This window comes from Amblyomma maculatum, chromosome 1 (assembly GCF_055883805.1).
Source record: "Amblyomma maculatum isolate TAMU_Amacu chromosome 1, ASM5588380v1, whole genome shotgun sequence".
Taxonomy (NCBI): Eukaryota; Metazoa; Arthropoda; class Arachnida; order Ixodida; family Ixodidae; genus Amblyomma; species Amblyomma maculatum.
In genome coordinates, this window is record NC_139344.1 from 96,452,683 (window position 1) to 96,466,236 (window position 13,554).

At 47.0% G+C, this 13,554-nt stretch overlaps 1 protein-coding gene across 1 annotated transcript; it reads left to right on the forward strand.

Annotated features, from left to right (window-relative positions):
- The first annotated feature begins 5,006 nt into the window (after positions 1 to 5,006).
- Positions 5,007 to 7,329, forward strand: LOC146203250 (neuronal calcium sensor 1-like). Its single transcript, XM_084585420.1, has 2 exons — positions 5,007 to 5,248; positions 6,954 to 7,329. Exons 1-2 carry the CDS (start codon positions 5,007 to 5,009, stop codon positions 7,327 to 7,329), a joined length of 618 nt encoding a protein of 205 aa, XP_084441546.1.
- Positions 7,330 to 13,554: the final 6,225 nt, after the last annotated feature.

The window sequence follows — 13,554 nt, forward strand, 5'->3', positions numbered from 1 at the left end:
TTTGATGAAGGATTGAATCTTCGAAGTTGGTAAAATATATACAAGCAGGTTTAATGGCACACCCAGAAAACTCATTTACATGAAAAAAGGGTATATCAGCAAAATGGCAAGCGTTAAAAGTTCATAGCGAGAAGCGTCTGGAAGAGCCGTTTACCCAGGGCTCAGAGCGTCATTTCGTGCTCTGCAACGTCTTTAAATCCCACTATGTCCAGCCCCTCTCTGAAGATGCTGACCAATCAGTTCCAGGGCACACCCCTCAGATATCGGCAACCAATCGAACACATCACTGCACTGATGGTCTGATGCACTGACTGGTCCAGTATTGTTTCGTCGGGCGTGGTCACTTGTTGGCGGGTAGAGCTTGGGAACGGCGAGGATGTAAATTTCGATTCTTCTGTAAAGATTCGCTATGTTGGTTCCGGCAAGTGGATTTCCTTCTCAGAAACCCAAGTGTACGTGCGCACCACGAATACTGCTCCCAGCATTTTCCCTTTCCGACAATTACAACTATTTCCTGCATTCCCGGGAAATCCTCTAATGGCCGTAATCCTCATGCTCATTTCTTCTCCTGTACGTCAGCGGACGTGTCACTCCGATCGTCTCCTTTGGACAATAGGCATTCCTCACTTGACAATAGCGCCTCTCGACGGGAAGGGTGAACAGTTTAACAAAAACAATTCCGGCTATTTCTCACAGGGCGACGTTTCTTTGTATTTTTCTTGACGTTCCCTTGACAGGGCCAACTTGGCAGTTGTAGGGTCACGACAAAGCAAAGCATGCTCCCACAAAAAGATTCATGAGAACAGGCTCACTTAGAGCCCGTGCACCAACAGCACATATCAATACCATGCCCACAGGCGAACAATAATGCGCGCAAGCGCGAACCATGCACGGTCACAACAGCCTCCTCCCCCGCCAGAAGAGTCACGGAGGGCAGCAGTCGCAGCTGCTGCATGAAGAGACGACTTAATGACCTGCACATGAACGCTTGAAGCTCGCTGTCGCTTGTCGCGTTGTCTTGATTGTCGTAGGCCAAATTGTTCCAAACTCACCTTGTAGGTGTCGGCCATCTCGAGAGCTCGGTGGACGTTCTGCACCCCTATGCGACCGTGGAGGGGCGTCTGGTAAGCGACGTCCATGATCAGCTCAAGGTTGTCTCTTGATATCTGGGACTACCACGCGTATAGGTGGCAACCTCTTCTGCGGCTTCTGACCGTGCTCTGTGGCCATCGTAATCTTTCTGGCAGTAAATTCGTTGTTGATGCCGGCGAACCTAATGGAATGACGGGGCGAGATATGCGTTGAAAAGACACCACTTCTCGCAATAACTCAGGAAGCATTCTAGGTTGATTGAGCAGAATGAAAAAGTTTAGTAAAAAAATAAATAAAACAAAGGATAGCGCAGACACGCTGAGGCTCAAGAATTGTGTGGTACCGAAGTTGGTCCACGGAATACGTACGAACATATATATATATATATATATATATATATATATATATATATATATATATATATATATATATATATATATATATATATATATATATATATATATATATGCCGGCACAGTTCTACACACGTTTGCCCACTAAACGCGAACATGGGCCAAATTTTGAATGGGCTTTAAAGCAACTTTTCTGCTCCCACCTAAACACTTCGTCTTGCCAACGTCGCCTAATAATGGGCTACCATAACAGCCACGACACTATGTTTCCTCTATCGCTGATTCCCCACTCATTCGGCTAATGTGGTTTCACGAACGCTCATGTGATTCTCGCCTGCTGACGCCCGAATGCCAGGCACTACGAAAGGAAGAAAAATGGGTCCCTGATAACCGAATTAACAGCCCATAGACGTACTGAGCACGCCAATCCGAACACCGTGAATAGGGCCTTACTCATCGACACCACGTATATCAGTAACAGACACTAACAGGTGCACAACTACTGACTGCGTAAGGGATTTTGCCGCTAAAAGGCACAAAATTTTCTCACCCTTAACGCGGAGCCGGCGAAGAACATTCCGTCACAAGGAGCTAAATTGGCCGTTATTGAGCGCTTCACTTACACAGAATCAGTCATCATGCAGTTAGTCGCATGCTGAATCAGCTATTTCCTGGTCAACAGACGTGAACGGTTCCAAAAGGCACTACGTGTTTTCCTGAACCCAATGCGAAAAGAAAACTGAATTTGTCAATAAAGGGCGAAAATATGTGAGTTACCGGGCGCATTGATCAACTTGACTACCGCTGCGTTTACGAATGATGAGCTCAGAATATTTCCGTTATACCGGCGTATAACGTTTGTTCTTACTGACAGACATGAGGCCCTAACCGACATTGAGCTAATAATGAGGAAATAATGTGACCGTTATTGGGCACGCAACGCAGCTCAACCACTTGAATTACGGACTCTCGGAGTATATAATGACGGCCACATCCTGTGTCAGTTAAAAAAAACATACAATGTTCTCACTGGGAGGGGAAATCCTAGCAAGAAAAGAGCGGTAGCTCACCTGGATGCCATGACAGACCGATGAGCCCACACCTCGCCTCCATCCGCAGACTCGAAGACGACGTCACATCTATGATGCTCCTTCCTCTCTTTTTTGAGGCCGGCGATGGCACGGGAAGCGGCCCCAGGGGCGATTATCGGCGTACAGTCATCGCTTTTGAAGAGCAGCCTGGCCTCGGACGTAATGGTGGTGAGGTTGTCGACGTCCGCGTAGGCGCAGTCGGTAGCCACGGCCGGACAGCTCATTTCGTATGGCGGTGCCCAGCAGTGGGCCAGAGAGAAAGACGGTGAGAGATCGGTAGGTCCCGGACAGCCGGTCAGAGACGCAGGTCCTGAGCAGCAGGGCAGAGAATAGCAGGTCAGAGAATAGCAGGTCCCGGGAAGCAGGTCCCGGGAAGAAAGTACCGTGAAGTGGGTTCCGGGCAGCAGGTCCCAGAAAACAGCTAGAAGTGATCACGTGAGAGTGCGCTGATCGCAAAATGCCGCTGATAGGCAGACAAACTGACCAAGCGGTTTCAGAACCGCGCTTTTATACCTGGGAATGTGCGTTAGCCGTTTGCACAGCTGACAATGTTGATGTCTTCCGCGATCCTAATGCTACTGAAGCCATTCGTCGCTTGTGCTCGATGGCGCTAGGACTTCCCGTATCTTCCTTAACGCAGCGCGCCCCATTGCATCTCGCGATGATCAGATTTCTTGCCGCGGAATATAAAAAGGAAAAATGGATGGGGGAGGCATCGTCGTTGAAATGTAATACAAAAAGAGGTTACTTTCTTCTTACCAATAGGAAACTCCATTTGAATTTAAAGGAATGAAGTACTTTCTAGTTGATTGCCATTACATTGTCTGATCGTTTGAGACTGGTCGGCACTGCGAGTGCCTTTTGTTTCTCCGATGAAGTTGTACTTCGCATCGTGGATGTCTTCTTCGAATATGCATCAGAAAAAAAAAAAAAATCGTCCTCTGAGCTGGCAGAAAGGCCTCCCGATTTCGGCCTGCCCCCAGTGCGTGTATTTGGCACTGTATACCCTGTTCCCTTAATGCACATCTTTATATGCCTTATCAACAGAAGAACTTTACTTGCTCTGATGCTATGGGAGCTGCACAGCTGTAAAATTGCGCGCTAAAATGCTGCATGCAATGTAACAATTTTTCCGTAAAAAAGACAGTTTAATGAGTAATTCGAGATGCAAATTTTCTGTGATCTAGGACCGCCATTTTTGGGAGGTGTTCATGGTTAGTTTTCAACACATTACTTCCGTATAGATGCGTACAACAAAGCTGTCACTGAGGACTTTTTTCTTCAATTGCAAATGAGAGATGAATTTCAGCAAAAGAGTATGCCTCACTTCAATGGTGTACATGACGGTAAATGGCACCTAAGAAAAATATCTTCATCTGTTGGTGATTTTTTTGTGTGTTGATCAGTGTGAATACAGTTGATCATACAGTAGAAGAAAACAATCACATGCTGCTGATGTGATGTGATGGGGTTGTTTTTATTCGAATCTCCACACACACACACACACACACACACACACACACACACACACACACACACACACACACACACACACACACACACACACACACACACACACACACACACACACACACACACACACACACACACACACACACACACACACACACACACACACACACACACACACACACACACACACACACACACACACACACACACACACACACACACACACACACACACACACACACACACACACACACACACACACACACACACACACACACACACACACACACACACACACACACACACACACACACACACACACACACACACACACACACACACACACACACACACACACACACACACACACACACACACACACACACACACACACACACACACACACACACACACACACACACACACACACACACACACACACACACACACACACACACACACACACACACACACACACACACACACACACACACACACACACACACACACACACACACACACACACACACACACACACACACACACACACACACACACACACACACACACACACACACACACACACACACACACACACACATACATACACACACACACGCACACACACACACACACATACATACACACACACACGCACGCACGCACACACACAGGTCCCTTATGCTTTCCTTGGTGTCAGCGGCGGTTATCTCCCTTTGTACGTAATCATAACGAGTCTCTTTTTTTGACTACGTCTGTTTGCTGATCCGGCATTTCGGATTACCTTTAATCACTGGTTCATGTTTGAACGAATTAAATGACTTAAGTCAACTTGCACGAGTCTTTCAATTGTTGGAACTGTCTCGGCTAGGTCGAGGCGCACGGCGCGTGGCGCCGGCAGAATGCATGCGAACGACGACGAAAACGTCGGTCAGCGGCAGCCATTCGGGGAGACAGCAGGACACGGCGCAGACATAGCAGCTACGACCGAAGAGTCATGGGGTTAACCAAATCCACCCAATGGCGCCTCCCCGGTGACGAAATGGTCGAACTGGTGGAGTGCACGGGACTAAATCCGAGCATCCTGCGGCGGTGGCACCGCGAGTTCCTCACGGACTTCCCTCGCGGGTTCTTCACACGAGAGGAGATGAAGGTAGTCTTTGGATCCATGTTCCCCGACGGCCACCCTAACGCTTTCATGGACATCATTTTCAACGCCATGGACAAGCGACGCATCGGGTGAGCAATTTTACGCGTCCAAGAGCGCTGCACGGGGGCTCAGCCAAGCAAGGAAGGAGTGGGGCTTTTCGAAAAGCCAAGATAATTGAAGTGTTAAATATGTGTTACAGCTTGTCGCGATGCTTGTGTTGCATGAAGCGAAAGGAACGTTCGGGATAAATATCGCTTTCAAAATAGTAGAGAACATCGGGGTGCTGTGAAAATTCGTCTCAGCTGAACCATTCCCTTGATGCACTTTGTACAAAAATTTACGAATCGGATAAGATGAATATGTCTTATACTGTGTTTCATAAAGCTGTAGCTGAGTTAACACAAAATATTGATTGAAGCAGAAAAAGCATACTTATCTCCGCTATTTTTAAATCAAAGTATTCGTTTTTAAATCCAGGCTGATGAAGACTTGCTATCAGTTTACTAATTCGTTTCTGACTTCTTCCGGTCCCTGCCCTACCAACCATGGCCGACTGTTAGGGCGGCATACTGCCGTGCATAATGGCAACAGTATGGGGCTTAACCTTCCAGAGCGACACAGGCTGCACGACACCTTAGTAGAGGGTTGCGCAAACTTTGACCACCTCATGTTATTTAACGTGCACCGACATAGCACGGAACACGGGCGCCCTACTTTTCGCCTCCATCGAAAAGCTCCCGCCAGGGCCAGAATCCAAACGGCATTATAAAAATATTGACTCGTGCATCATTTAACCGGCCTAAAATCACGGATTAAACTTCAAATCCTTAAAAAAGAAACATGTGCATTAAATGACTACAATTCGACCTGCCAATAGGAATATTGTCATATTATTTTGTAAAATATTTCTTTAACTTATTACGTTCGATGCCTCGGGCGCTGATTTTGTGGCAAGAGTTACGCGACGAAAGAAACGCTTTTGAGTCATGAACGAATTCTCAACACATTAGCACCGAGCTTTGAAGGCGGTAGGCTTGTGCAAACCAAAGTATTTAATGGTAACTGTTAGAAAACATCGCTTTGCTGGTAACCCGCTTGTCTTTCGGGAATCGCAGTGATCTCTAACCAGGGCAATAAAACATAGGTAGCATTTCCGTTGCTGTGTCAGGGAAAATGCAAAAGCATTCTCCGATGCTAAGCGTATCGGATGTTTTCGAAACGCTGCAATTGAAAATAGGGAGGTGTCAACGATGTTGTCGGGAACTAAGTTCGAGGACCATACAAGTGTCACCTAAACCAAACGATGTTGCAGGAGTTGCGAACATATCAAAAGGAATCGACCGATATGTGTGCACCCGGCCTTTTGCTGCCATCAGTGGCGCGCTAACATATGTTCAGTAACTAATACCTGCGGCAACCTTGAAAGCCGATGTGCACGTTAATCACCAAAATGGCCAACTGAGCTTCAGCAACCATCATACGTCGTTTCCGTCCTTTTATTACCATCAAAGCGAGAGAGTAAACATCCGAACAAAAGCGCTAACTTCTCTTTCCCGCTTCTCCTCTTGATTACTTGGTTCACATCCAGAACTAAAAATCTCTCGATTCTCAGTCAGGCGCATGAGTCCAGTGATCTGACTGTGAATGCATTCCATGGCACGTACTGATTCCTAGAGACAGAAACGTTTGAGAACCCTTGGCCTAGAAGTTACACTGGAAATTCTGTGCGCTGAAAAAAAAAAAAAAAAACACTCAGAATAATGGCATTTTCATTCGTTCCTGTATCAACCACAGATACGTGACATTTCGAGATTTTGTGAAGACGATCGCCATCACGATGAGCGGGACCGCTGATGACAAGCTCAACTGGGCTTTTGACGTCTTCGACCAGAAGGGGGACGGCTTCGTGACGCTGGACGAGATGATCAACGTGGTCGAGGCCTTGTGGCAGCTACATGGCGAGTCAACCGACATGGAGGACTACAAGGTACAGTTCATACGGCGCCGCACGCGCAGGATATTCCAGCGCCTGGACGCCAAGAAGGACGGCCGAATCAGCAGAGACCAGTTCCGAGAGGTGCTCAAGCAGGACCCGTGGATCGCGAAGAACGTGCTCCACGTCTATTCCTCCGCCATGGGCGCCTTCTCGAGGGTGGTGCAGACCAACTGAGGGACGGAACCGGCGCCTGCAACTGCTCTCTGTGCCTCAAACATCGGCCTGTGCGGAAGAGGCGTGCAGAAAGGGCGCGGTCCGGTGCCGCTTCAGGCGTCGCCTCCGGTCCGGCGCACTGACGGGGGGAGCAAACCACTGAGCTCACCGCACCGGTTGGATCTTGCCTTGGCTGTAATTAACATTAAATGGTGCCGACGTTATGAAAGTAAAGCGTATCGACAGTTTCTAGGGATGATTCGTGGCATGACATGCTCGGCCATTGTTACAATCATTAGCAAGTAAAGTGCAAAATCGTTTATATTGGGCTACTTGGCGGAGACAAGTGGGTGATATCGATCGCATGAAAGCTCGTGTCGCTCAGTGTCGATGTGTAAAGTAAATCGATGAATTATCAGTATATATTATTCTCCATGCACCAGACTTTTACATCTCGAGAACTTTTCCTTTCATTAAAATTACTGTGACGGGCATTTTGCTACATTCGTCGTGAGAACTTGACGGTTTCTATCTGAGCCATATTCCGAACCCTGCAGTGTGCCGTAAACAACCGCGACCTCGTTACAGGTAGTGTTAGTAATTTCACAACGTTCTCCTTGATTCAATTATGATTGTGTAGTTTGCATAGGTTCAAATCATGCCTGCAAGTTCGTTTTGAAGATTATCACAATGACAGAGGGGAATGCGTGAGCCGGCTTCTCTCAGCCCAGAGAGGAGCAGAACCGTGGTGGTCAGCCTTACTAGGGAGCCCTGTTCTTGAACTCGTCGTTATGTCTTAGCGTTTTACATTGGATAGACCACCCTCTAACGCAATTACTGTATGAAACTTTATACAAGAAAATGTGTATAGAGCTGGGATAAGGTCTTCACCGTGAGCAGCTTTGAACATGCCGTGAGTTTTCAAGGGGTCTCCGTAATGCGCTCAGCAGAATCTTATCCGCCTGAACTGTGGCTCCTCACGAACTAGCATGCAGCTAACACTGGTCACATGCCGTGTCCGCTGTTGGATTTTCAGTGCGCTCCGTACGAATGCGAGTAGAAAAAAGGGAGGGGTTGGTGGCTTGCTGTCTTAAACGCTGCGGCTGAGAAAATGGAATATAGAAATCCCGTACGTCACAGTCACTGTTTACGGGAATTTATTTCGTGGAAACAAAGATTATATCAAAAGAATGCCACAATATTAATCGTCCTTTTATACACCAAGCTTAAAAGTGGCAACGTCAATAATTCCAGGACAATTTTGCACATATGTGCGCCTATAGAGTGGAAAGGTAGCTACGATTCAAAGCCAGAGTTAAGGGGGTAAATGACGGAAGTGGTTGCTTTGAAAAAGGACAATAAAATAAGGTCCTCTCCTGCACGAAAGAACAAAGCTAGTGCGCCTTACTAGCGCAAGAAGTAAAGGCAACGACTGGAGAGGAGCAAATATGTGCTGCAAGATTGCAACGAAGGAGAGTAATGTATACCCCTGCCACACGGTAAACTTAATGTCATTTCCATCGAATGACATTCATCCAAAATGACATTTGCTTGATGTCACTCGAACATATATAATGACATTCTATTTAAACGACATTAGATATCGAATGAGCTTGAATAACTCATTCGGATGCGATCAACGAGGACATATGGTATCTCGACACTAGAGACTCGGTGAAAATATACATCCAAAGTAAACTACAAAAATGCCGCAGGCATTATAATACTACTGTGCGTCTATAACTTTATAGCTAGTCATTAAATTATGTGAAACATGCCAAATACCATAGGCGCAAGGAAGCTGAAACTCTCGCAACCAGCCAACCATCCACAGCACTCAGCGCGGGCGGCAGCGGCCGCGCCTGCTGCAGTCCATCGCCGCCGACACCGCGGATCCCTTTCGCCACCGTGAGAAAAACATGTTAAAATCTGTTGATAATAAATAAATCACGATTAGATAAAGTAATGTAAAAAAATAATCGTTACTGAGGATCGCTGATATGTAACCAGGGCGATTTTCTGCTCACATCGCCGTAGCAGCTGCTGCACCGGTGTGAAGCAGCTCATCCGATCTCGTGCTGTAGCTCCGCTGCTAAGGCGCCGCCGTAATTGCACTTTCCGTTTACTGTAAGACAATTTGTGACACAGTAAAAGTTATATTAAGCTGCTTCCACAATAAGCAATTCACTATTTCCAAAGCGCTATCAGCTGCGGCTTCGATGCGAAACTGTTTAAGCCTCGGCGAATATAGGCGCTGGCAGCACCGTAGCGCCAAGCTCGCGGCATCCTGTGTGGCAAGCGTTGCTATTTTGTAGCGAGAGCTACACTGGCCACAGGTTCGTCATTTCGCCGTGCCTGTTCGTGCCTGTCAATGCCTGTCCGGTTCCTGTCCAGTGGCTGTATGAAGAAGAAGAAAAAAGGAAGAAGAAGGAAGAAGATGGAAGAAAAAGAGAAAGAACAAGAGAAAGAAGAAGGAAAAGAAGAAAAAGAAGAAGAAAAAGAAGAAGAGAAACGAAAAGAAAAAGGAAAAGAAGAAGAAGAAGAAGAAGAAGAAGAAGAAGAAGTCGGGGGAGGCGGTAGAAGGCAGCTGACATGGCCAAGCACTAACTGGATGTAAGGCTTCCTGACATTACGTTTGGCAGGAGCTGCCAACGCGGGCATTTCCTTTCATACGAGAGGGTGATATCACAACCAGTCTGCCAAGACCCCTGCATTCACGTTATCCCTAGGCCACGCAGGCACGTACTACATACGACTCGGTTAAAGCGGCGCTTTATATGTTGGCTGGCAGGTAGCTTACGCTATCGCGTCATCGCGAAGATGGGAGTGAAAACAGAGAGAAAAAGATGCCGTAGTGAAGGGCTTTGGACCACCAAGCGATAGAGGCTTTCGCCTCATCGCACTTTAGTGGTCAAAAGTGCCCCCTTATGACATAAATAAAGCTTAAACCACACAGTAAACTACTATGTGCAATAGCCATGACTTTACTATAAAGCCGAACCTAAGCGTAACCACGCAGATAGCTCTAGCGTAATTCGAGGTTTAACCACAAGCCCAACCACCGCTAATTTTTTCGTCTGCTATCTTGATGAGGCTGAAGTCCGGCATTTTTCGGCAGGCATTTACGCCGAGCAAATGATCTTGCGAAGACGGGACTCGACAGGGCTGTGGTACGCTGTGCTGTCGGGCGATACTCGAAGATTTTATAAAAGTGCCGTCACTCAACGCACTAGACACTGCCTATTTTATGTGTTGCTTTTGACGCGTGGATTAGTGTGCAAAGTGTACGTTGTTGAAAGAACTCGAGCGCTTTTCACAACCGGGCGCCGACGCGCTCACCTTCGCTACCCTTTCGTAAACAAACGCCACCGACGCAGCCGCCAACTTCGTAATCATCATCATCATCATCATCAGCCTGATTATACCCACTGCCGGGCGAAGGCCTCTCCCAAATTTCTCCACTTAACCCGGTTCTGTGCTAGCTGCATCCGCTTGACCCCTGCGAACTTCTTAATCTCATCCGCCCACCTAACTTTCTGCCGCCCCCTGCTACGCTTTCCTGCCCTTGGAATCCAGTTTGTTACCCTCAGCGACCATCGGTTATCCTCTCTTCGCACTACATGTCCTGCCCATGTCCATTTCTTCTTCTTAATTTCTACTAGAATGTCGGTAACTTGAGTTATTTCTCTGACCAACTCTGCACGCTTTCTATCTCGTAATGTTACCCCTACCATTTTTCGTTCCATAGCCCTCTGCGTTGTCCTCAACTTAAGTAGAACTCTCTTGGTTAGGCTCCACGTTTCAGCCCCATAGATGAGTACAGGCAAGATGCAACTGTTGTATACTTTCCTCTTGAGCGATACCGGTACTGCTAGTCATAATCTGCGAGTGCTTGCCAAATGCGCGCCATCCCAATCGTATCCTTCTTGTTATTTCCTTTTCGTGGTCCGGATCTGCGGTTACTACCTGTCCTAAGTAGACATATTCGCCTACTACTTCCAGTATTTCGTTACCTAATGTAAACTGCTGTTCCTTCCCGAGGCTGTTGAACATTACCTTAGTCTTCTGCATATTGATTTTCAAGTCTACCTTTCTACTTTTCCTGTCTAGGTCATCAATCATTATTTGCAGTTCATCCCCCGAGCTGCTTAGTAGGGCAATGTCATCAGCAAATCGCAGATTACTGAGGTATTCTCTATCTACCCTTATCCCTAACTGCTCCCATTCCAAGTCTCTGAATACTTCCTCTAAACAAGCTGTGAATAGTACTGGGGAGATTGTGTCTCCTTGCCTAACACCTTTCTTTATGGGAATTTTGTTACTTTCTTTATGCAAAACTATGATTGCTGTGCAGCCACTATATATATCTTCCAGCACTTTCACGTACGGCGCGTCTACCCCCTGATTTCGCAATGCCTGCATCACCGCCGAGGTTTCAACCGAGTCAAATGCTTTTTCGTAATCAATAAATGCTATGTATAAGGGCTGATTATATTCCGAGAATTTTTCTATCACCTGATTGATGGTATGGATATGATCGATAGTAGAGTACCGTTTCCGAAACCCTGCTTGATCCTTTGCTTGATTGCAGTCTAAGGTTGTCCTGATTCTATTAGCGATTACCTTAGTAAATACCTTATACGTAACAGACAGTAAGCTGATTGGTCTGTAATTTTTAAGGTCCTTAGAGTCCCCTTTCTTGTGAATGAGGATAATGTTTGCATTCTTCCATGGTTCCGGTACCGTCGATGACACCAGGCACTGCGTATGCAGGGTGGCCAGTTTTTCTAGCCCGATATCCCCCCCGTCCTTCAGTAAACCTGTAGTTATCTGATCCTCTCCAGCTGATTTCCCCCTTTTCATAGTTTCTAGTGCTTTCTTGACCTCGTCCTTCGTCACTGGTGGAACGTCTGACTGTTTTTCCCTACTGCCAATCTCATTACGGTCCTGACTACTTTGGCTACTGTAGAGATCTGTATAGAACTCCTCGGCTACTTTGACTATCTTTTCCATATTAGTGATGACGTTGCCCGCTTTGTCCCTTATCGCATACATCTGGTTTTTACCTATGCCCAATTTCTTCTCTACCGCTTTAAGGCTTCCCCCGTTCTTTACAGCATGCTCAATTTTCTCCATGTTATACTTCCTTATATCGGCCACCTTGCGCTTATTGATTAGCTTTGATATCTCGGCCAATTGGATCTGGTCTGTTGGATTGGAAGCTTTCATACTCTGGCGTTTCTTAATCAAATCTTTCGTCTCCTTAGACAGCTTGCCGGTATCCTCTCTAACTATCCTACCGCCCACTTCTACCGCGCACTCAGTAATGATATCTCTGAAATTATTGTTCCTTGCCTCTAGGGTAATGTCGCCATCCTCAGTTAGAGCTGAAAACCTATTCTGTAGCGAGACCCTGAACTTTTCTGCCCTCCCCCTCACCCCTAATTTGTTGATGTGTTTCTTTCTTACTAATCTGTTGCGTTCCTTCTTCAGATTTAGGCTAATTCGGGACCTCACCATCCTGTGGTCGCGGTGGCAGCGGTGGCGTAGCGGTAGAACATCCGCCTCGCATGCAAGAGGACCGGGGCTCAAATCCCGGTGCCGCGCAATTCTCCCCCGGATAAAAAAAAAAATCCGCGTGTTGATGGAATTGCATAAACAGGTTTGGGGTGCGACCTGATGCCGGTGAACACCTCCGGCAACGCACTCCCTCACCAGAACAGGAGTTGGCCACCCTGGTGCAGTAATTGGCCGCAACCTCCTATGATAAGCTCCATAAAACCCCGGCCCTCAGTCACCAGCGGCTGCGGAACAACTGACCACGACGGCGGTCAGACCTGTGACGCAGCAGGGGGTGCTAAGAAAGCCTGGCTCCGCTGGACAGGCCGCCATTGGAAACTGACCCTGGCAACGTTTAATGCTAGAACGCTAGCTAGTGAAGCTAGCTTAGCAGTGCTGTTAGAGGAACTAGAGGGCATGAAATGGGATGTCATAGGGCTTAGTGAGGTTAGGAGGCCGAATGAGGCATATACTGTACTGAAGGATGGGCATGTACTGTGTTATCGAGGCTTACCAGAGAGGCGACAACTAGGAGTAGGTTTCCTTGTCAATAAGTATATAGCGGGTAATATAGATGAATTCTATAGTGTTAATGAGAGGGTTGCAGGCAGCGTAATTAGGCTTAATAAGCGGTATAAACTGAAGGTTGTACAGGCCTATGCACCTACATGTAGTTATGATGACCAG

Bases quoted from the DNA above. Each gene is read 5' to 3' on its own strand.
- LOC146203250 (XM_084585420.1), top strand. From the start codon at position 5,007: ATGGGGTTAACCAAATCCACCCAATGGCGCCTCCCCGGTGACGAAATG. The intron at 5,249-6,953 runs GTGAGCAATTTT...TATCAACCACAG, and splicing joins ATGGACAAGCGACGCATCGG to ATACGTGACATTTCGAGATT.